Below are 25,591 nucleotides of genomic sequence, written 5' to 3' on the forward strand. Positions count from 1 at the left end.
GACAACACAAGGGCAAAGCATAATGAACAGAGGCCCTTTAAATAATAAGTGATGACATCACAATTCTGGGACTGCATCCTGTCTCACACTGATGATGAACACCAGTCTGGCCATAAAAAGAAGTGCAGGAAATGAGCAGCATCACACAGAATGCACCAAGTCAGCAAGAGAGGTGAGTAAAATGGCTGCCAGCAGCACATGGCAAACAAAAGAGGGAAAAAACCCTGACAGTACCCTCCCCTCAACGACCCCTCCCCCATGGGAGAACAAAAGGCTTATTGGGGAAACGGGCATGGAAAGCACGGAGGAGGGTGGGAGCATGAACATCAGAGGAGGGTACCCATGAATGCTCCTCCGGACCGTAGCCCCTCCAGTGAACCAAATACTGTACATGGCCCCTGGACATACGAGAGTCAATAATGCTGCTGACCTCATACTCCTCATGGTTGTCAACAAAGATAGGATGGGGACAAGGCAACACAGTGGTAAACCGATTACAAACCAATGGTTTCAAGAGGGAGACATGAAAAACATTGGAGATGCGCATTGCAGGAGGAAGGTCAAGAGCGTAGGCCACAGGATTGACCCGTTGGAGTATTCAAAAAGGACCAACATAACGAGGAGCCAGTTTATTGGAAGGCACACAAAGGTTCAAGTTGCGGGAGGACAGTCAAACTCTCTCACCAACCTGGTAGGAAGGCGCGGACAGATGCCTACGATCGGCCTGGAACTATTGGCGCTGCATAGAACGATTAAGGCAATCCTGAATCTGCACCCACGTGGAACGGAGTTGCCGGAGATGCTCCTCCAAATCTGGAATACCCTGAGACATGAATGAATCGGGCAACAAGGATGGTTGAAACCCATAATTTGCCATGAATGGGGATAACTTGGAGGAAGCATTAATATCACTATTACGAGCAAACTCTGCCCAAGGTACAGTTCAGACCAATTATGGTGGTGATCTGAGACATAGCAATGGAGGAACTGTTCCAGAGCTTGACTAGACCGTTCCGCAGCCCCATTGGATTGAGGGTGATATGCCGAGTAGAAGGAAAGCTGGTTCCCCATTTGAGCACAAAAGGAACGCCAAAATCTGGAGAAACTGGCTACCCCGGTCCGACACTATCTCCTTGGTTAACCCATATAAATGGAAGACCTCCCAGGCAAAAATTGAAGCAAGCTCCTGAGCAGTAGGCAACTTCTTCAAGGGTATGCAATGTGACATTTTAGAAAAATGGTCAACCACCATAAGGATAACAGTATTGCCATTGGAAACAGGGAGCTCAACAATGAAGTCCATGGAAAGATGTGTCCAAGGATGCTCACTAGTGATGTCGCAAACCTAAAAATTTCGGTTCGCGAATGGCGGACTCGAACTTCCGTTATTATTTGCGAACCGCCATTGACTTCAATAGGCAGGCGAACTTTAAAACCTACAAGGACTCTTTCTGTCCACAATAGCGATGGAAAAGTTGTTTCAAGTGGACTAACACCAGGACTGTGGCATGCTGGAGGGGGATCCCTGGCAAAACTCCCATGGAAAATTACATAGTTTATGCAGAGTCTGCTTTTAACCCATAAAGGGCCTAAATCACCTAACATTCCCAAATTGTTTGCAATAACATGCTTTAAAACATCTGTTATGATGTCGTATCTATCAGGTAGTGTAAGGGTTACGGCCGCTTCACAGTGACAGAGCAAACTCCAAGTGTAACGCACCGCAATCAACCGCAAACAGTACATTTGCACAACCACGAGATAGATAGATTTGATAGATAGATACATAGATTACATAGCTCAATCGATGCAATATACATATGATTGATACAATTTACATAGATCAATAGATGGCTAGTTGGGCCTGGCACACAGGCTGGCAGGCAGGAGGAAAGTGCAATTCAATGGCACAAGCAAAATGATGATTCACAATCGAACAATGTTTAATTTTAAATATTAACAATACTGTTACAACAACTATTATTGGTGGCACTAATTGGCTAGTTGGGCCTGGCACACAGGCTGGCAGGCAGGAGGAAAATGCAATTCAATGGCACTAGGAGACTGAAGATTTGCAGTAAAAAAAAATTAGGATTTAAAATTTTTTAGATACTGTTACAAGAAATATGATTGGTGCCACTAATTGGCTAGTTGGGCCTGGCACACAGGATGGCAGGCAGGAGGAAAGTGCAATTCAATGGCATGAGCAAACTGATGAATCACAATCGAACAATTTGTAATTTTAAAAATGAACACTACTGTTACAACAACTATGATTGGTGGCACTAATTGTCTAGTTGGGCCTGGCACACAGGCTGGCAGGCAGGAGGGAACTGCAATTCAATGGCACTACTAGACTGCTGATTCACAGTCAAAAAAGTGATGATTTACAATGTTTTCAATACTGTTACAACACCTATGATTGGTGGCACTAATTGGCTAGTTGTGCCTGGCCCACAGGCTGGCAGATATGAGTCGTGGCTGGTAGGTAGGGCAGCAATTTAACACAGTATGCTGTGTAAGTGAGAACAACACAGGCCTGATAGAAAATTAAGTTAGATTACACTAGCAAAATAATTTAAAAGTTTCTATTTTAATATTAAAATAATGTTAAGCAGTGCACATATGAGTGGTGGCACTGGCTGGCTGCTATGTAGGGCAGCAATTGACAACAGTATGCTCTGTAAGTCAGATAGACAGTTACACACAGGCCTGATAGAAAATAAAATTAGTTTACACTAGCATAATGATTTAAAGTTTTTTTGGGGGAATTTAAAGAAAAAGGTTAAGCACATACGAGTCGTGGCTGATAGCCTTGGAAGGGCAGCTATTAAAAACAGTAGGCTGTGTAAGTCAGATACACACACGCCTGATAGAAAATACAATTAGATTACACTAGAAAAATGATTTAATTTTTTTTTTTTTTTGGGAATTTAAAAAAAAATTAAACACATATGAGTCATGGCTCATAGACTAGGGAGGGCAGCAATTAAACACAGTATGCTCTGTAAGTCAGCAAAATACACAGGCCTGATAGAAAATGATATTAGATTACACTAACAAAAAAATTTAACAGTTTTTTTTTTAATTTAAAAAAAGGTGAAGCAGATATGAGTGGTGGCTGCCTGGCACAGAGCAATTAACCAAAAGACTGAAAAAAATAATAAGTATATGCTGTGTGAGCCTGACAGACACAGGCCTGATAGAAAATGTAATTAGATTACACTAGCAAAATGATTTAAAAGTTTTTTTTTAAATTTAAAATAATATTATAAGCGGATATGACCACTGGTGGCTGGCACAGAGCAATGAACCAGAGTATATTTTGTGTGACACAGGCCTGATAGAAAATGAAAATAAATTACACTAGCAAAATAATTTCAAATTTTTGTTGGGTAAATTTAAACTAATGTTGTTAGGCAGATATCAGTGGTGGCAGTAATCACAGCATATGCTGTGAGCCTCACACACAGGCTGAAAGCCAGGCAAATGCTAATAAAAATACTAAGGAAAAAAAAAAAACGGCTGAAGTTATAGCCCTAAAAAGGGCTTTTTGGGGTGCTGTCCTTGCAGCAGAGATGAGATGAGTCCTTCAGGACTTTAGTGGACACTAAATACACTAGCCTAGCTATCTATTTCCCTATAATGTCAGCAGCAGCAAAACAAAACGTCCTCTCACTAACAATGCAAGGTCGTTATGACTCTAAAATGGCTGCTGCCAAGAAGATGGGAGGGTCTGTGAGGGTGTGTCTGATGTTCATTGGCTCTAATGTGTCAGAAGGCTGTGACATACAGGGTCAAAGTTTCCTCAATGATGACACATAGGGGGCGGATCGAACATCGCATGTGTTCGCCCACAGCCGTGAACGCGAACAAGCTATGTTCGCCATGAACCGTTCGCGGGCAAACAGTTCAGGACATCACTAATGCTCACCATTAGCAATAGGTTGAAGAAGACCCACAGGAAGATGTTGAGGAGTCTTATTCTGTGCACAAACTGAGCAGGAGGCAACATACACAGCAACATGAGAACAAAGACCTGGCCACCAGAATTGTCAAGTGACAGACCAAATCCTTTGGTTCTTGCCTGGGTGACCTGCGGCTTTAGGATAGTGGTAAGTGTGCAAAAGTTTAGTTCGAAGATTCTCAGGAACAAAACAGTTACCACTAGGTTTCTCAGGAGGTGCATTGGTTTGTGCAGCCAGGATCTCCTCCCCCAAGGGAGAAGTCAAATTAGTATGTATGGTAGCCAAAATATGGTCAGGAGGTATAACTGGAGTAGGTACAGACTCCTTCTTGGACAGAGGCGAAAATTGTCGAGAGAGGGCATCAGCCCTAACATTCTTACTACCAGGCAGGTAGGAGACCACATAATTAAACCGAGACAAAAATAGCGCCCATCTGACCTGTCCGGGCGACAAATGTTTTGCTTCACATAGATAAGTTAAATTCTTGTGGTCAGTAAGAATGAGCAAAGTCACGCTAGTACCCTCGAGAAGATGCCTCCATTCCTTGAGTGCCAAAATTATGGCCAGTAATTCCCTGTCACCAATTTCATAATTGCACTCCGCTGGAAACAATTTCTTAGAAAAGAAACTACACAGATGCAAGGAACCGTCAGGCGTAGGACAATGAGACAAGAGGGCACCTACTCCAGTCTCAGACGCATCAACCTCAAGAAAGAAAGGCAGGACAGGGTTAGGATGAGCCAGAACTGGAGCGGCAGCAAAGGCAGTTTTAAGGCTATCAAAGGCCTTAATGGCAGTAGGTGACCAATGGAGTGGATAATTCTCTTTACGGGTCATGTCTGTGATAGGTTTGACCAAGGAAGAAAAGTTTTTAATAAACTTTCTATAGTAATTGGCAAACCCCAAAAAACATTGAATAGACCGAAGAGCAACTGGGCGAGGCCACTGCAGAACTGCGGATAACTTGTCAGGATCCATGGAGAACCCTGCAACGGAGATAACATAACCTAGGAAGGTTACTTGAGTCTGATGGAACTCGCATTTCTCGAGTTTACAAAACAGGCTGTTCTCACGTAGTCTCTGAAGAACCCGTGTAACATCAGAACGATGAGCCTCATAATTCCCGCTCCTGGTGTTAAATGCTGATTCCATTTGTGACCCTCCTTGATCCTAACGAGATTATACGCTCCTCTCAAATCAAATTTTGTAAAGATTGTAGCTCCCTTGAGGCGGTCAAAGAGTTCCATAATGAGCAGAATAGGGTAAGCATTCTTAATGGTAAGACGATTAAGACCCCTATAATCGATGCATGGTCTTAACTCGCCACCCTTTTTCTTCACAAAGAAGAAGCCAGCCCCTGCAGGAGAGCAGGATTTGCAGATGATCCCCTGCGACAGAGCATAGGCAACATACTCCTCCATAGCACAATTCTCCATGACAGACAGAGGGTAAACTCGGCCCCGAGGAGGAATGGCTCCGGGTTGAAGGTCTATGGCACAATCGTAAGACTGATGAGGAGGCAACGTACTGGCACGCATCTTGTCAAAAATGTCTAGGAACTCTCGGTACTCCTCTGGCAATTGAGATACCAAAGAAGTGCACAAGACTTTAACTGGTTTCCGAAGACAAGTGGAAATACATTGCGGAGACCATGATAAAATTTCGGACCTGCACCAGTCGAGACTAGGATTGTGTTTTTGGTGCCAGGGATAACCTAGAAAATGCGGAGAGTTTATCACCTGGAACTGGAGGGTTTCAAAATGGAGAGCCCCAACAGCCATGGATAACGGAGCAGTTTCGTGAGTAATGAGTGTGGGCTGAAGGGACCTGCCATCAATGGCCTCAAAAGCAAGCGGAACGGACCGAGTCAAAACAGGAATGGAGTGCTTTAATACAAAATCACTGTCAATGAAATAGTCCGCAGCACCGGAGTCAACAAAAGCCTGGGTGACTATGGAGGAGTCCACCCAGAAAAGGACAACCATGACCAAAGGTTTCTCCTTTAGCGGTTCCGGGGACGAGGATAAACCACCCAAGGTGCCCCTGACAGGACCTTAGGTGTGAGCGTTTCCCAGCCATGTAGGACAAGACTTCAAAAGGTGGCCCTGTAACCCACAATAGAGGCAGAGCCCCTCCCTCCTCCTAAAGGCCCTCTCCGCTGCAGAGAGACGCGTGAATCCCAACTGCATCGGCTCAGCAGTACCTGGTAACCCGGGAACAGGAGGCATGGGAGGAGAGGGAGGCATGGGTGGGAACAAACACGTAGGAGACAATGGAACAGGAAGCTTCCACAAGTGCTCCTTGAAAGAGGGCCTCTCTCTGAGTCTGATGTCAATTAGGAAATAAAAAGACACCAATGCCTTGAGATCCTCTAGTAAATCTCTGGCAGCAACTTTGTCTTTAATCGCATCAGAGAGCCCATGAAAGAAGGCGGCAACAAGGGCTTCATTGTTCCAACCTGCCTCTGCGGCAAGCGTACGAAACTCAATGGCATACTGAGCAACAGATCTTGTACCTTGCTGAATGGACATGAGTCATTAAGCAGCAAAGGAGGAGCGAGCCGGAACATCAAACACCCTTCGAAAGGAGGCCACAAATTCAGGGTAATTTGAAATCACAGGTTTATTAGTCTCCCACAAGGGATTAGCCCAGTCAAGAGCTGTTTCAGAGAGTAACGAGATGAGAAATCCCACCTTAGCTCTGTCAGAGGGAAACGCCTGAGGTAACATCTCAAAGTAAATGCCCACCTGGTTCAAAAACCCTCTACACTGATTAAGATCGCCTCCATATTGCTGAGGTAGAGGTGCAGAACTGGACATGCACCTGGTAGGACTAGGTGCAGCAGCGGAAACAGGAGCAGCCATAACTTGTGGGACACTTTGGTCCAAATGTACAGTGCGAGTCAGCAGGGTTTGCAGGTCTAGTGCAAATTGATCCAAGCGGTGATCCTGTTCATCCATCCTGGAAATTATGGCAGGTAAAGGTGGATTATTAGCGCCATCAGGAATCATGGCTCTTGCGTAATGTCAGGGTGCCAGGAATCAGACAGAGACGAGAAGTGCTAAAATAATCACACCTTTCATAATAGCAAAAATAATAAAAAGTCCACAAAACAAATAATAAGCCAGGAATCAAAACCAGAGCTGGTAGTCAGACAATCTGAGTCAGGACCCAAAGCGAATAGTCAGACGAGCCGAGTCAGGAGCCAAAGCGAGTAGTCAGACGAGCTGGAATCAGGACCAAGGAGAACAGCAGAGTCAGGTACAAGCCACGGATCAGGAACCAGGAGGGAAGTCAGAACAGCCAGGTAATAAACAGGAGCTCTCACAAACAGGTCTGAGACAAGGCAAGGGCAAAGCATAATGAACAGAGGCCCTTTAAATAATAAATGATGGCATCACAATTCTGAGACTGCATCCTGTCCCACACTGATGATGAACACCAGTCTGGCCATAAAAGGAAGTGCAGGAAATGAGCAGCATCACCCAGAATGCACAAAGTCAGCAAGAGAGGTGAGTAAAATGGCTGCCAGCAGCACATGGCAAACAAAAGAGGGAAAACACCCTGACAAAATGGTAATGAACCAGCACATTTGAGAATATGAGATAGTTACATTGTGATAAACAATAACCAATTTGTCGACAAGAGATTGAGCATGAAAAGGAGCAAGTAAAACAGTAACAATATAAAAACAATAATAATAACACAGAACTAATTACACAGAAACAAGAATATCTCTTCCTAATATGGGGGATATCTCTGTTCTGGGATAAAAAATACTAACTAAATCCTATAGTACATTATGTTGTAGGGTGAAAAGTAGACATGTGCGTTTTGTTTCGGCCAAATTATTTTTTCGGCTGAATTTTACCAAATTCAGAGATTCAGATGCATCCGAATTTCCGAATCAGCACATCCCGAAAAATTCCGAAAATGACTAAATTAGTTTCCGAATTTTTGGATCTATTATTTATATTCAGAATTTTTCATTGTTCCTAATGTACCGCACATCGCCGACACTAAATCTAAGTCTAAATAATTAAATAAAGCTATTAACCCCTAAACCGCCGTTCCCCGACATTGCCAACACTAACTAAATCTATTAACCCCTAAACCGCACTTCCCCGACATCGCCAACACTAACTAAATTGCAAAATAAAGCTATAAACCCCTAAATCGCCATTCCCTGACATGGCAGACACTAACTAAACCTATTAACCCCTAAATCACTGTTCCCAAACATCACTGACATGAACTAAACCTATTAACCCCTTAACTGCAGTTCCCCGACAGCCTGACACTACCTAAACCTATTAACCTCTAAACCGCACCCCCCACATCGCCAACACTAACTAAACCTGTTAACCCCTAAATTGCAGCTCCCCGACACTATCTAAATTTATTAACCCCTAAACCGCCGCTCCCAAACATCCCCAAAACAAACTAAACCTATTAACCCCTAAACCGTCAGCACCCACATCGCAACAACCTAAATCAAACTATATTAACCTTTAATCCTAAATCTAACCCTAACCGTGATTGTAACCCTAAACCTAATCATAACCTTAACCCTAAACCTAAACTTAACACCCTCTAACTTTAACATAATTAAAATAGAGCTAAATTAAAGTTACAATTATTAACTTAATATACCTATTTAAAACTAAATACAAACTTACCTGTGAAATAAAACAAACCTAAGCTAGCTACAATATAACTAATAGTTATATTGTAGCTAGCTTAGGTTTTACTTATATTTCCCAGGTAAGATTGTATTTATTTTAACTAGGTAGACAAGTTAGTAAATAGTTATTAAAGGGACACTGAACCTAATTATTTTCTTTTGTGATTCAGATAGAACATGCAATTTTAAGCAACTGTCTAATTTACTCCTATTATCAAATTTTCTTCATTCTCTTGGTATCTTTATTTGAAATGCAAGAATGTAGTTTAGATGCCGGCCCATTTTTGGTGAACACACTGTGTTGTTCTTGCTGATTAGTGGATAAATTCACCCACCAATAAACAAGTGCTTTCCATGGTATAAATAGCTTAGATGGCTTCTTTTTCAAATAAAGAAAGCTAGAGAACGAAGAAAAATTGATAATAGGAGTAAATTAGAAAGTTGATTAAAATTGCATGCTCTATCTGAATCACAAAAGAAAAAAATTAGGTTCAGTGTCCCTTTAACTATTTACTAAATACCTATAACCCCTTGAGTGCTAGCGACGGATCAGAGCCATCGCTAGCACTCACCTACCTTGAGAGCAATTTAGGGGCTCCCATCGATGCCCACCCCGGCGATCAGGCCTGTATAGTGACAGGCATCACTGGGGCTTCCCGTTATGTGTGGTGACATCACGCGCAATGACGTGATGACGTCACACGCAATGACATGATGACGTCACCGCGCAACGGACAAGCTAGGGAAAGGGGGCATGCTGCTTAGAAGCCTGTATCTCAGGCATCTAAGCAGCTACCGACCCCCAAGACCCACAGTTGGAAAGGTAATTGCCTAACCCTTCTAAAGATATAAGTCTTGGGGATCTGGGGCAGATTTTATTTTTTAAATAGTAAAAAACAAAAATAAATTAAATCCAGCTCAGCACTCAAATGGTTAATACAAACTTACCAGTGAAATAAAATTAAAACCTAAGCTGCCTTACACTAAAACCTAAGATTACAAAAAAACACAAAAATTACAAAAAATAAAAAACTACCATTACAAAAATAACAAATTAAATTATCCAAAACAATAAAAATTATTCCTATTCCAATACCCGTTTAAAAAAAAACAAAAAAACACCCCAAAATAAAAAAAAACTAATCTATAATAAACTACCAAGGGCTTTTTTCCTAAAAGAAAATCAAACACCCCCTAACAGTATACAAACCCCCACCACCCAAACCCACAAAATAAAAATAAAGTTGTTAAGCCTAATCTACCCATTGCCTTGAAAAGGGCATTTATATGGGCATTGCCCTTAAAAAGGCATTTAGCTCTTTTACTGCCCATTAAAAATAAAAAATGGCTATCTTAAAAAGTACACCCAAAAAGGAAAAATAATCATTGCACAAAATAGCAAACGAATTATTCAAAATCATAAAAATTATTCCTATTCTAAACCATTTAAAAATAAAAAAAAAAAAAAAAAGAATCCTAATCTATAATAAACTACCAAAATCCCTTAAAAGTGCCTTTTGTAGGGCATTGCCCTAAATAAATCAGCTCTTTTGCTACAAAATAAAAACAAACACTCCATAACATTACAAACCCCCACCGACCCAAACCCACATAATAAAAAAACCTAAATTAAAGAACCTAATCTACCCATTGCCCTGAAAAGGGTATTTGTATGGGCATTGCCCTTAAAAGGGCATTTAGCTCTTTTTCTTGCCCTTAGAAGGGCATTCAGCTCTTTTAAGACAAGCCCAAACCCTAATCTAAAAAAACACACCCCAAAAAGCCTTAAAAAATCCTAACCTCATCCCAGTGGCTCCATCTTCATCCAGGTGGCTCCATCTTCATCCATCGAGGGACCAGTATCTTCTTCATCCCTGCAGAGGCGGAGGTCCAGGCGGAGGTCCATCTATTCGACTTGGATGTCCTCTTCATGCGATCGTCCACCGCACACTGAGGATTCAAATGCAAGGTACACCTTTTATACTGGGGGTACCATTGCATTCCTATTGGCTGAAAAACTTAAATCAGCCAACAGGAATTAGAGCTGCTTAAATCCTACTGGCTGTTCAAATCAATCAATTGGCTGGGTTTTTTTTTACACCGTCCATATAGGTTGACATTATGTAATGTCTGAGCTGTCACAGAAAATCAAATTTCAATTGATAGCCCCTGAGCCAGTTCTAAAGCACTTGCCTGACGGCTTTTCAGAGCTAGATTGTGCAAGTAGCGCACTGTCCATTGCATCATTTTAGGACAAGAGCAACTGTAGTTCTGGTTAGTGGTATTATGGCTCATTCTTTATCTCCTGATTACTGCTGTAACTGTGTGCTTAGACTGATTTTTAGTTGGTCGCTGATCTTCCTCTATCTTTTTCCAGCTTTGCAAAGTCTCACAATCAGATTTTTCAATTCCTCTGGCAATTATTTTCCATGTGGAGCCATGATGCAGATGTGCAGATAGACACAGCCCATAGGTCGAAAATTAAGAATGTTCTGGCATTCACAGGTCATTTTATAGCCATGTTCATACAATTAGGCTAATTGGAAATCACATGTGTACTCAATTTTGTTTCAATGTTCTAACTTGTGTGTCAGTGGTCACAGGTGTATTCACTTTTGTTGCATTGAGTTTCTACTTTGGGGCCTTTATTTTCAATATTGTCTTTCTAAAGTATTTGTTATTGATTGTTCATAAGAAGAAATACTACACTTACAGCTAGATTACGAGTTTTGCGTTATGGATGAAAAAGCATAGTTATGCTTCATAACGCTGCTTTTTCCCTAACACCGCTATTACAAGTCTTGTTCGTATAGGTGTACCGCACACCTTTTTGGCCATCACGCAACGTCAGTACCGCACTTTTAAAAAAGTCCTCTTTCAATGGGACTTCCATAGCGCTGGTATTACGAGTTTGCCTGGGAGGCCAAAAAGTGAGAGGTACACCCTATACTGACAAGATCCGTACCGCCATCTAAAGTCAGTAGTTATGAGTTTTACGTTACAAATCTGTAGCATAAAACTCATAACTAAAGTGTTAAAAAGTACACAAGCACCCATAAACTACCTATTAACTCCTAAACTGAGGCCCTCCCGCATTGCAAATACTAAAATAAAATGATAAACCCCTAATCTGCCGCTCTGGACATCACCGCCACTATTAAAATGTATTAACCACTCCCCGACATTGTCGCCACTATAATAAACCTATTAACCCTTAAACCGCCCCCCTCTCGCATCGCAAACACTACTTAAATAATATTTACCCCTAAACTGCCCTCTGCCCACACCACCGCTATAATAAACACATTAACCACTAAACCGCAAGCCCCCTACAACGAAATATAGTAAATTAAACTAATAACCCCATAACCTCTGGCCTCCCACATCACTACATAAATATATTAACCCCTAAATATAACCCTGACGTAACTCTAAGTCTAACCATAACCCTAACTTAACCCTAACCCTAACACCCCCTAACATAAATATAATTAAAATAAATCTAAATAAACCTTACAATTATTATCTAAATAATTCCTATTTAAAACTAAATACATACTTACCTGTAAAAAAAACCCTAAGCGAGCTACAATATTACTAATAGTTATATTGTAGCTATCTTAGGTTTTATTTTTATTTCACAGGTAAGTTTGTGCCCCCACATATGCAAACTTATTTTTAGGATGGTGGGAGGCAGAATATGTATTCACGGAAGGAAGCCAGGAAAAATTACTTGAATTCCTAAACAAACTAAATCATAATGATTTAAATATTCGTTTAACATCAGAACATAGCCAAAAGTAAATAGCCTTCCTAGACATAAAAATATGTAAATAATCAGATGGAAAAATTTCAACAGACCTATATCGTAAGAAAACAGCAAACAACAGTTTATTACATCACTCAAGTGCACATGCACCTAGTACCTTAAAAAGTCTCCACACAGGAGAATTCTTACGAATTTGTCGTAACTGTACGGATCTGAAAATCTTTAACATACGAGCTGGAGAATTAAAAGAAAGATTACTAAAAAGAGCTTATAGCAAAACAAGTATTAAAAAGGCCAAATCAAGGGCATTAAAAACTAACAGAAGAGAACTATTAACTAAAAAATCTAAAAAAAGTGACAACAAAACCAGGTTGATCTTAACATATAGTTCACACACCCCTCAGATAAGAGACATAGTCAATAAATACTGTCATGTTTTAGTTTCAGATTTAATTTTGAAGAAACAACTGGGAGACAAACCAGAAATAAGTTATAGACGCTCAAAAAATATCAAAGATATGATAACAAGAAGCCACTACAGTGGAAAGAAAACAAGTACAGCCTTGTTACCAGGATCATTTAAATGTGGAACTTGTTCAGCTTAGGGTTATTTTTAGCTTAGGGTTTGGGCACTGTAAAAGAGCTAAATGCCATTTTAAGGGCAATGCACATCCAAATGCCCTTTTCAGGGCAATGGTTAGCTTAGGTTTATTTAGATAGAGTTTTATTTCGGGAGTTTGGTTGGGTGGGTGGTGGGTTTTACTATTGGGGGGGTGTTTGTAATTTTTATTGCCAGGTAAAAGAGCTGTTATCATTGGGGCAATGCCCCGCAAAAGGCCCTTTTAAGGGCTATTAGCAGTTTAGTGTAGGCTAGGGGTTTTATTATTTTGGGGGGACTTTTTTTTGATAGGGCTATTAGATTAGGAGTAATTTGTTTACCAGCGATGATCGGAAGAAGAGGATGCTCCGTGCTGGATGTCTTGAAGATGGACCCCCTCCGTGCCGGATGGATGAAGATACAAGATGCTGTCTGGATGAAGACTTCTACCCGCTTGGATGAAGACTTCTGGCCGCTTGGATGAAGACTTCTGCCCACTTGGATGAAGACTTCTGTGGCTTCGATGAGGACTTCTGCCCGCTTGGATGAGGACTTCGTCGGCTGGATGAGGATGGATGTCCGGTCTTCGAAAACTGTAAGTGGATTGTCGGGGGTTAGTGTTAGTTTTTTTTAAGGGTTTGTTGAGTGGGTTTTATTTTTAGCTTAGGGTTTGGGCACCGTAAAAGAGCTAAATGCCCTTTTAAGGGCAATGCCCATCCAAATGCCCCTTTCAGGGCAATAGTTAGCTTAGGTTTATTTAGACAGAGTTTTATTTGGGGAGTTTGGTTGGGTGGGTGGTGGGTTTTATTATTGGGGGGTGTTTGTAATTTTTATTGCCAGGTAAAAGAGCTGTTATCTTTGGGGCATTGTCCCGCAAAAGGCCCTTTTAAGGGCTATTAGCAGTTTAGTGTAGGCTAGGGGATTTATTATTTTGGGGGGAGGGGCTTTTTTATTTTGATAGGGCTATTAGATTAGGAGTAATTTGTTTTTTGATAATTTCATTTTTTATTTTGTATAATTTAGTGGGGGGGTTGTAATTTAGATAATTCTATTTGATTAATTTAATTTATTTGATTTGATTGTAATGTTAGGTTTTAGTGTAAGGCAGGTTAAGTTTTATTTTACAGGTACATTTGTATTTATTTTAACTAGGTAGTAACTGAGAACTATAGGAAAAGTAATGCCACGAATAACATATTACATGCGAGAAGTGGACATCCGGAATACCTTAAGAGAGGTATTTCGTATGGACAGTTTCTCCGTCTTAGGAGAAATTGTTCTTCCCTTTCTAAATTTGACCATCATGCTTCTATGATGAAGGAGAGGTTCCTGAAAAGGGGCTACTCGAATAAATGTCTCAAGACATCACTCTGGAGAGCAAGAACTATGTCCAGAGACAATATCTTATACAGAGACAAAAAGAAGATAGATAAATGTTAGATCAGATTTATTTCTTTTAATAATCATTGGGATAATATCAGGTCAGCAATGAAAAGAAACTGGCATATCCTTACCCTGGATGATAAGGTTAAAAATGTGATAGGTGATGGACCCCTAATGGTGGCCAAAAAAGCTCTGAGCCTGAGACAAATTGGTCAAAAGCCAGTTCTCCAGAGGACCCTCTAACTCAGACGCTGCGTAAGGATAAGGGAATAAAAGGCAGCTATCCTTATGGACAATGTGTGTATTGTGCCCACATGGATAGCACTAGACAATTCTCTGTATCAGATGATAAGATTTCTGATATAAAAATTATTTTTTAATTGTAAATCTGTAGAAGCAATTTATCTATTGCGATGCTCATGCCCGGTCTTTTACGTTGGTAAAACAAAAAGATTGGTGAAGGACCGGGTACAGGAGTATCGTGATGATATCCTCCACTCTAAAGACACAAATGTTGCTAGGCATTTTTGTGCATTACATAATGGTGAAGTGGAGTCCCTGAAATTTATTATAATAGACAAAGGGATAATTAATGGCTGAGGTGGCAACAATGATAAAGTCCTATTGCAAAAAGAAGCCAAATTGATATACAGGCTGGGAACCACTTTCCTATGTGGGCTTAACGATTAGTTAGAATTCGTAAGCTTCCTGTAATTTAGTCTGTTTCTTTAGGTAATATCCTGAGATTGGAACAACTATAGACAGCGCAAAAAATTGTCAAGAGCTGACACACTAAAACCAACCTCTCTACTTTATTCCAAAGATACACAAAAATCCAACCATCCCACCAGGCAGGCCAATTATATCTGGAAACAATTGCCAGCCAATATGTAGACCTAAGACTGAGAACTTATGTACAAGCATTACCATCATTTATCAAAGACACAATGGAAGTACTTCACAGATTAGATAGTCTTAACATAGAAAAAGAAACATGGCTAATCACTGCGGATGTGGAATCATTATATACTTCCATTGAGCATGGTCTTGGCATCAAAGCAGTGGAATTTTTCTTAAAAGAAGGCTCAGAGGAAAACATTCTCAATGACTTGTTCATCTTACGCCTCCTAGATTTCATCTTGAGACATAATTTCTTTACATTTGCTAATCAATATTACTTGCAAATAAAAGGGACAGCAATGGGCACCTCATGTGCCCCAATGTATGCTAACCTTTTCCTTGGATGGTGGGAGAGACAGATAATATTCACAGATACCAACACGGAATACACTAACAAAATACCCCTGTGGATTAGATATATCGACGATATACTATTCCTATGGGAGGGCAACAAAGAAGAACTGGAAAACACCCCCTAATCTAATACTAAACTACCAATAGCCCTTAACCCTTTGAGTGCTAATGACGGCTCTGAGCTGTCACAGTTTCCCACTCTGGTGCTAATGATGGCTCAGAGCTGTCACTAGCACTCTCCCACCTTGAGGGAGATGAACTATTCATATCACACCTAAATAACAACAATTTGAATATATGTCTCACCCACACAATGAGTCAAACAACAATAGACTTCTTGGATCTAAAAATTGTGAAGAACCAAGATGGATACATTTCTACTGATGTATTCCACAAACCAACTGCCACAAACAGTTTATTACACAAAGCAGTGCGCCAAGTACTATAAAGCCTCTTCCAGTTGGTGAATTTCTACGAATTCATAGAAATTGTAGTGATGACGGAGATTTTCTAAGACAAGCCTCTGATTTACAAAAAAGGCTCCAAGACAGGGGCTATAGCAACAGATGCATCAAGAAAGCAAAGAAAAAAGCAATTGATACCCACAGGCCAAGTCTTCTACAAAAGAAACCTAAAAAACTGGTTGACAACCAAACAAGATTAATCCTTACCTATAATCCACAAATACATCAAATAATAAATGTTTTAAAAAAACACTGGCAAATATTACAATCGGACACAAGATCTTAAAAGCTTACTGGGTGATTCGATTTCTGTAAGTTACAGAAGACCAAGCAATTTAAAGGATTTACTCACTAGCAGTCATTACAAAACTAAGACAACTATATCAGCTTTCAAAAATGTCTCTTATCCCTGTGGTACCTGTTCCATTTTTAGCTACATGGAAAAAACAACTAAAATTAAAGATCGATTTGGCCAGTACCATAAAATCAACAAATACATCAGCTGCACTAAAGAGAGCATAATTTATGCGCTGAAGTGCAAGTGTAACCTTAGGTACGTAGGAATGACGAGTAGGAAACTGCGAACAAGAATACAGGAACATATAAGAAACATCAAAAATTCACAAAAAGATATTGAGGATGGTAAAACCATCACCACAGTAGCGTCACATTTCCTACGGTACCATCAGGCTAATCCCTCTGGACTTAAATGTGTGGGACTTGAAAAGATATTTTTGGGTATCAGAGGAGGTAACCTGGAGGAAGCATTGCTCAGAGCTGAATGCAAATGGTTCAACAGACTTAATACTGTACATCCATTTGGTATGAACGAACAAAACAATTATTTTTGCTATCTATAAAAGAAAAAATGGATCATGAATTCCATTTATAAGATAGGAAATGTTAAGAATTATTCAATTAGAAGGAATATCTCCATAAGTTAATGGTTCGGAACTGATGGACCATATAAGTTACCACTAAAGCCCAAAAAAATACATAGAACAATTTTAACTTAAAAAGTTCTTCACTTTTGAAAAATATAAATAAGGTCCATACAGACCAAAAAATAAAAAGAGAGTTATTATGAATATGTTACATATGTAATCATCCAATAGGCTTTACAATTTGCCTTATCAGAATATATCACAAGTTCAATTATCAGCTTTCAGGTATTTAATACCAATATATTTCATTTCTTTACATTCAATCTTATGATTCTCTATGGTACAATTATAAGTTTTTAGTTATTTAATATTGGGATCTCTGATTTTATTTTATTTGGCTTCTAGTATTGGTCACAATGGGTGACTGTACACTTATCTAAACTTAGCTATAAACTCATGAATAACCACACACACCGACATACAATCTTCACCCCCTTACACTTTCACAATTTCATTTTAGTGTTTATTTTGTTTCACAATCATCTTATTAAATTCTATTTTAATTTTTATTATTATTATTTTTTTGGATTTAATATAATCCCAAATGTCACTTAAATATAGGATTTTGTCACACAAGGCATTATTATGCCAACACTTTTATTGATATACTCCATTTATATTAGAATATCACACACAATGACACACAACTTACAAATGATTTCACAAAGCATTATGGCACTTTAAATCACTACACTCTACCATGAGCCTTGCAATCACTCTCACCAACAGTCATTTAAGATACAGGATTGATTACAATATTGATCAGAGACACCCTGGACAATATAATATATATATAATTTTCCTATACAGTGCAGCTATTGAGGAGAATTAGCTGTACAAAGATAGAAAACATCCTACTATTTCTTTTAAATTTTGTAATTATTTTTAACAACCTATGTATATAAATAATAAGAGGAAAACCATATATACAATCTGAACTCATAGCTATAATTACATTAAAATCATGGTCTTTCATAACACCTTGCAAATTGTGTTCGTTCAGTTTAAACAACTATAATAGTAGAATAATTATGAAACAAGTCAGCTCAAACAAAAATGGTTCCCATAGCAATGGACTGAATCAGCTCCAAACAGAAGAAGTTGATACTTGCTATCGAGTTTATTAGTATACATATGAACTGTATGATTTATCAAAAACAATTGAGAATGCATTCTCACTAAAACTCGGAATACCCTTAGTATAATAAACGATGTATTTTTTTATACTTAATCCAACATGGGTTACTTTGTTTACTATGATAACAATGGAGCGATTTTGATCCAATCAATTGATCCATGACACCTCCCAAACAATGGCCAATCAAAACAAACCTTTCTCTATATAAAGGAGAAAATGGACGGCGGATTCGCCTTTGATAAAGCACGGTTTACGTGCGAAACATGTTAGGAAGTTGTTGGAGGATTTGGGATCCTCAATTTTAATCTCAGTGATTTCTACAACCTAAAGATATTTAATTTACTTATATGGGTTCTAATTCACATGGGTAGAAGACTGTAATTAAATTTTATAACAATATCGGAGCAGTAACCTGGCGCTCAGTACAGCAGTTATACTGCAGTTCTGATATTGAGACCTTACACTGTGTATTTGATAGCTGTCACGCACTGAGAGACTTATATGTTTATTTTGGGCAAATCATAACAGACTATACTTAATCTAGTTAAGACAGATATTCAATGTCTGAATCTGAGTTATACCATAACTCTAATATTCTCACGCAATACTGTGCAGTATATTAGCTGTGTCTTAACAACAATGACACTGTAGCTCTAGTATTTTTGAGTTATACCATAACTTTAATATCCTCATGTAACTTTGTGCAGTATATAAGCTGTGTCTTTAAAATAATGACACTGCAGCTCTAACGTTTCTGAGTTACACCATACTTTAATACTCTCACGTAACTTTGTGCAGTATATAAGCTGTGTCTTTAAAATAATGACACGGCAGCTCTAACGTTTCTGAGTTATACTATAACCCTAATATTCTTATGTAACTTTGTGCAACGTACAAGCTGTGTCTCAACAATAACGTCATTGCAGCTCGAACCTTTTTGGATAATGTATACTGCCAGAGATACCGCTAAACATTTGTATATTATTGACCTACAAGTGCTTCAACACTATTTAATAAAGCCAAACATCTGGCAGTATTTTTAACTGAATTATAGTTGATGTTATACACAGCATGAGTTATTACCAAATACCTCTTTATATTTGATCAATAAGACACACACGTATTAGCTCTTGATACTTGAAATATAGAAGTTTCACTTAAAACGGTGTAACCTATAACTTGTGAAAATGTTTTATTTAAAGAGACAGTGCTACAAATAATTGACTATATCATTTGTTTCATACCCATGGTGTAACCTATAATAGGTGAAAACATTCTACAAAGGAGACAGTATTATAAATAATTGTCTATACCAATTGTTTCACATCCACCCAATCTACATAATATGTTATAAACTATTATTTCAAAAGTCACCTTTAGATATTATAGGGCACACTTACTATAGTGAGATTTTTACATCTGTAAAGACTCCACCCACCAATACTAAATAAAGTGACTGAGTATAATTTATATAACATATTCAGGAATACTAGGGGGGATCTATTTGATCTTCCTATGTGACCACTTGGCTACAATTTACTATTACTATCTACTCTGTACAGAGTATGGAGGAGAAATATTTAAATTTAATCCTATTATAATGTGGTAAATTTCGAGCACTGTATATATGAGGTTTTGACTTCTATTATTTACCCTCATACATTGATAAGTCAGATATAATCAACTCTCATACATTGAGAGGTAGATTTTATCCAAGATTGACCCCCAAATACAATCTATCTATTAAGTCTTATCACATATCAAATACACAATAATAATTTACATTATATCCAGGGTCCATCTAATACAGCTTGATCTCTACCCAGTTGAACCTTGTATCATACTAAAGGTTGGATTAATTTCACTATTGGTTTTAATTGTGTTTTTCCCATTTTAAGTATTTACTAATAAAATTTGTAATTTTAACTCTTTCCCTTGTTCTCCCTTTAATGGGATACAGTCAGTTTTTCTCTGCTACGGTACCTATTCTAGTCATAGATGACCTATAGCTGGGTAAGACTGAGATGAAGAGTGCTTTTTCAGCTACACAGGCTTTGACCTTCTTTCCCTATAGTTTCTTTAGTGTATAGCACCTAATCCATAAGTAATATTGTAACTACCAATAATTAATTACTTATAAGGTGGACATCTCTCTCCCAGTGGTGCCATTCTCCACTTCCTTTTTCTCTTTCCCATTCCCTTTGTATTACTTCTGTCCTATCTCTCTCAATTTCTCTTATAACCACCTCCCACTCCCATTGCAGGAAAATATGACATTTTTCACCTGCAACTCTAGTTCTACTTAAACTTCCATATTTTATATGAAAAAAGGTAAAGTGTGCAAATCTTTTCAATGTCCATATTTTAAAAACTTTTAGAATGATTTAATAAATAACCTACTGTAATATATTAATTTTTTTATTTATTTCTTTTCTGCAGGGAACCCATTTACAGTTCGAGGCTGTGCTACACAAAATATCTGTGACTATGGAAATCTGAATTTGTTTAATGGCATTTCTGTGTCATGTACAAGTGGAAGTGCAGGTCTCCAAAGTGTATTTTTCTTTCCAACACTTTATACTCTTGTATTTTGTCTCTTAAAATGTATTTAGTTGACAAATTTAGCCATCTTATAATTCTGATAATCTTACAGTGTATACAAGTAGAGAGTAGATATCCATGGAATTCTGGGTTAGAAATACACATAATAGATGTTATGCCCTAATTACATGTTTTATTTTGCTAATTTTTTTTCACTATGGGCTAGATTACAAGTGTAACGTGCGATAAATAATCAGCCATTGCAAGTGACTGGTTATTGCTACTGCGAGCTTGCGGTAACAATTAGCGCTTATAATATTAAACAGAGATCAAATCTCTGGTTAATTTTATAAATGTGCCCCAAATACCCCCAAAATACAGTGGTGTATAAAAACATAAAAATTGTAACATTTTTATTTTTTAGTAAAATAACTGAACCAGGCAGTTTTTGTGGGTTAAAGATGGCAGGAGTGAGGTCTTAGAAAAAAAACGGCACTGAAAAGTGCCTTTACATTGCGATCTATGGGAAAACTAATAACTGAACCATTCACATAATAATATACAGGAAAAACATTTGTATTGTTAAAATGCATAAAAAATCAAAAGAAAATACTTCCCCAAAGATAGTATTTTATCCAAAATGTAAAATTAGTATGTAGATTACACATAAATAAATCATATTAAACAGGCACAATGTAAATCATAATTTAACCCCTTAGTGACCACAGCACTTTTCAATTTTCTTACCGTTTGGGACCAGGGCTATTTTTACATTTCTGTGGTGTTTGTGTTTAGCTGTAATTTTCCTCTTACTCATTTACTGTAGCCACACATATTATATACCGTGTTTATCGCCTTTAAATGTCTATTTTTAAAGATACCATTATTTTCATCATATCTTTTAATTTACTATAAAAATTATAAAATATGATGAAAATGAAAAAAAAAAAAAACACTTTTTCTAACTTTGACCCCCACAATCTGTTACACATCTACAACCACCAAAAAACAACCATGCTGAATAGTTTCTAAATTTTGTTCTGAGTTTAGAAATACCCAATGTTTACATGTTCTTTGCTTTTTTGCAAGTAATAGGGCAATAAGTACAAGTAGCACTTTGCTATTTCCAAACCATTTTTTTTTAAATTAGCAATAGTTACATTGGAACACTAATATCTGTCAGGAATCCCTGAATAACCCTTCACATGTATAATTTTTTTTAGTAGACAACCCAAAGTATTGATCTAGGCCCATTTTGGAATATTTTATGCCACCATTTCACCGCCAAATATATGGCTTTGGCATACATTTTTGGCAATTAGAAGGCTGCTAAATGCTGCTGCGCACCACACTTGTATTATGCCCAGCAGTGAAGGTGTTAATTAGTTAGCTTGCAGGGTTAATTTAGTGTAGTAGACAATCCAAAGTATTGATCTAAGCCCATTTTGGTATAGTTCATGCTACCATTTCACAGCCAAATGCGATCAAATAAAAAAAAAATGTTCACTTGTTTACTAACTTTTTCACAAACTTTAGGTTTCTAACTGAAATTATTTACAAACAGCTTGTTCAATTATGTCACACATGATTGTAAATGCTTCTCTGGGATCCCTTTTGTTCAGAAATAGCAGACATATATGGCTTTGGTGTTGCTTTTTGGTAATTAGAAGGTCGCTAAATGCTGCTGCGCACCACACTTGTTTTATGCACAGCAGTTAATTAGGTTAATTAGGTAGCTTATAGGGTTAATTTTAGCTTTAGTGTAGAGATCAGCCTCCCACCTGACAGATCCCACCCCATGATCCCTTCCTGATCCCCCTCAAACAGCCCTCTTCCCTCCCCCACATCACAATTGTCACCGCCATCTTAAGTACTAGCACCACCTGCCTCCCTGCTATGGAGTTCACCCACCAACGATCTGCACCATCGATGGCTGATGCAGAGAGAGCCACAGAGTGGCTCTCTTTGCATTGGTGGCTAAAATAAGGGTATTGCAAGATGCCTCAATATCGAGGCATCACTGCAATAACCTGAAAGCATCTGGAAGTGATCACAATCGATTCCAGCGCTTGAAATCCCAGAGGACGTATCAGGCACGTCCTTAGCCTTTAACTGACACTTTTTGTAGGACATGCCTGACACGTCCTTGGTCGTTAAGGGTTTAAGTACATTGGATGTGCAAAAAATATTAACCCTACAGTTTTCATACGCATAGATTACGAGCTTTGCTGAAACAGTGGTGCAGTGCTAATGAGCAGTTTTTTCTCATCGCTCACTTACATGCAACGCTGGTATTACGAGTTTTCAGAAAACCGGCGTTAAAAGACAAGAAGTGAGCGTAGAGCAAAATTTTGCTCCAAATCTCACTCCAATACCAGCGCTGTTTAAGTCAGCGGTGAGCTGGTGTAACATGCTCGTGCACAATTTCCCCATAGGCATCAATGGGGAGAGCCAGCTGAAAAAAAGTCTAACACCTGCAAAAAAGCAGTATAAAACTCACTAACGCAGCCCCATTGATTCCTATTGGGAAATAAAATTTATGTCTACACCTAACACCCTAACATGAACCCCGAGTCTAAACACCCCTAATCTTACACTTATTAACCCCTAATATGCTGCCACCACAGCCACCTGCATTATACTTATTAACCCCTAATCTGCCGCTCCGGACACCGCCGCCACCTACATTATACTTATGAACCCCTAATCTGCTGCCCCCAACACCTACATTATATTTATTAACCCTTAATCTGCCGCCCCCAATGTCTCCCCCACCTACCTACATTTATTGACCCCTAATCTGCCGCCCCCAACGTCGTCTCCACTATAATAAACATATTAACCCCTAAACCGCCGCACTCCCGCATTGCAAACACTAGTTTAATATTATTAACCCCTAATCTGCCATCCCTAACATCGCTGCCACCTACCTACATTTATTAACCCCTAATATGCCGCCCCCAACGTCGCCGCCACTATATTAAAGTTATTAACCCCTAAACCCAAGTCTAACACTAACACCCCCTAACTTAAATATAATTTAAATAAATCTAAATAAATATTCCTATTATTAACTAAAGAATTCCTATTTAAAACTAAATACTTACCTATAAAATAAACCCTAAGCTAGCTACAATATAACTAATACATTGTATCTAGCTTAGGGTTTATTTTTATTTTGCAGGCAAGTTTGTATTTATTTTAACTAGGTAGAATAGTTATTAAATAGTTATTAACTATTTAATAACTACCTAGCTAAAATAAATACAAACGTAAGTGTACAATAAAACTGAACCTATGTTACAAAAACACTACACTATAATTAAATAAATTAACTAAATTAAATACAATTAAATAAATTTAATTAAATTAGCTAAAGTACAAAAAAACCCCACTAAATTACAGAAAATAAAAAACAAATTACAGATATTTAAACTAATTACACCTAATCTAATAGCCCTATCAAAATAAATAAATCCCCCCCCAAATAAAAAAAAACCCTAGCCTAAACTAAACTAAACTATCAATAGCCCTTAAAAGGGCCTTTTGCAGGGCATTGCCCCAAAGTAATCAGCTCTTTTACCTGTAAAAAAAAATACAAACAACCCCCCCAACAGTAAAACCCACCACCCACACAACCAACCCCCCAAATAAAAACCTAACTAAAAAAACCTAAGCTCCCCATTGCCCTGAAAAGGACATTTGGATGGGCATTGCCCTTAAAAGGGCAGTTAGCTCTTTTGCAGGCCCAAACCCTAACCTAAAAAAAAAACAAACCAATACACCCTTAAAAAACCTAACACTAACCCCCTGAAGATCGACTTAACGGGAGACGTCTTCATCCAAGCCAGGCCAAGGTCCTCAACAAAGCCGGGAGAAGTCTTCATCCAAGCAAAGTGAAGTGGTCCTCCAGACGGGCAGAAGTCTTCATCCAAGCCGGGCAGAAGAGGTCCTCCAGACGGGCAGAAGTCTTCATCCAGATGTCATCTTCTATCTTCATCCATCCGGCGCGGAGCGGGTCCATCTTCAAGACATCCGACGTGGATCATCCTCTTCTGCAGACGACTAACACAGAATTAAGGTACCTTTAAGTGAAGTCATCCAAGATGGCGTCCCTTAGATTCCGATTGGCTGATAGAATCAGCCAATCGGAATTAAGGTAGAAAAATTCCTATTGGCTGATGCAATCAGCCAATAGGATTGAAGTTCAATCCTATTGGCTGATTTAATCAACCAATAGGATTGAGCTCACATTCTATTGGCTGTTCCAATCAGCCAATAGAATGCAAGCTCAATCCTATTGGCTGATTGGATCAGCCAATAGGATTGAACTTCAATCCTATTGGCTGATTGCTTCAGCCAATAGGATTTTTTCTAAATTAATTCCAATTGGCTGATAGAATTCTATCAGCCAATCAGAATCTAAGGGACGCCATCTTGGATGACATCACTTAAAGGTACCTTCATTCTGTGTTAGTCGTCGGCAGAAGAGGATGCCCCACGACAGATGCCTTGAAGATGGACCCGCTCCGCGCTGGATGAATGAAGATAGATGATGCCGTCTGGATGAAGACTTCTGCCCATCTGGAGGACCACTTCGCCCCGGCTTGGATGAAGACTTCTCCCGGCTTCGTTGAGGACCTCGGCCCGACTTGGATGAAGACCTCTCCCGGTAAGTTGATCTTCAGGGGGTTAGTGTTAGGTTTTTTAAGGGTGTATTGGGTGGGGTTTTTTTTAGGTTAGGGTTTGGGCCTGCAAAAGAGCTAACTGCCCTTTTAAGGACAATTATAATCCAAATGCCCTTTTCAGGGCAATGGGGAGCTTAGGTTTTCTTAGTTAGGTTTTTAT

The 25,591-nt window shown here is 38.7% G+C and overlaps 1 protein-coding gene across 1 annotated transcript in view; it reads left to right on the plus strand.

Annotated features, from left to right (window-relative positions):
- Nucleotides 1-22,273, plus strand: part of LOC128639095 (uncharacterized) — a 246,551-nt gene extending 224,278 nt beyond the window's left edge. Inside the window, exon 17 of the mRNA XM_053691247.1 lies at nt 20,642-22,273. Coding sequence (XP_053547222.1) covers nt 20,642-20,814 — 173 coding nt within the window. The 3' untranslated portion in view covers nt 20,815-22,273. The remainder of the gene's footprint in view (nt 1-20,641) is intronic.
- Nucleotides 22,274-25,591: the final 3,318 nt, after the last annotated feature.

This window comes from Bombina bombina, chromosome 8 (assembly GCF_027579735.1).
Source record: "Bombina bombina isolate aBomBom1 chromosome 8, aBomBom1.pri, whole genome shotgun sequence".
NCBI lineage: Eukaryota > Metazoa > Chordata > Amphibia > Anura > Bombinatoridae > Bombina > Bombina bombina.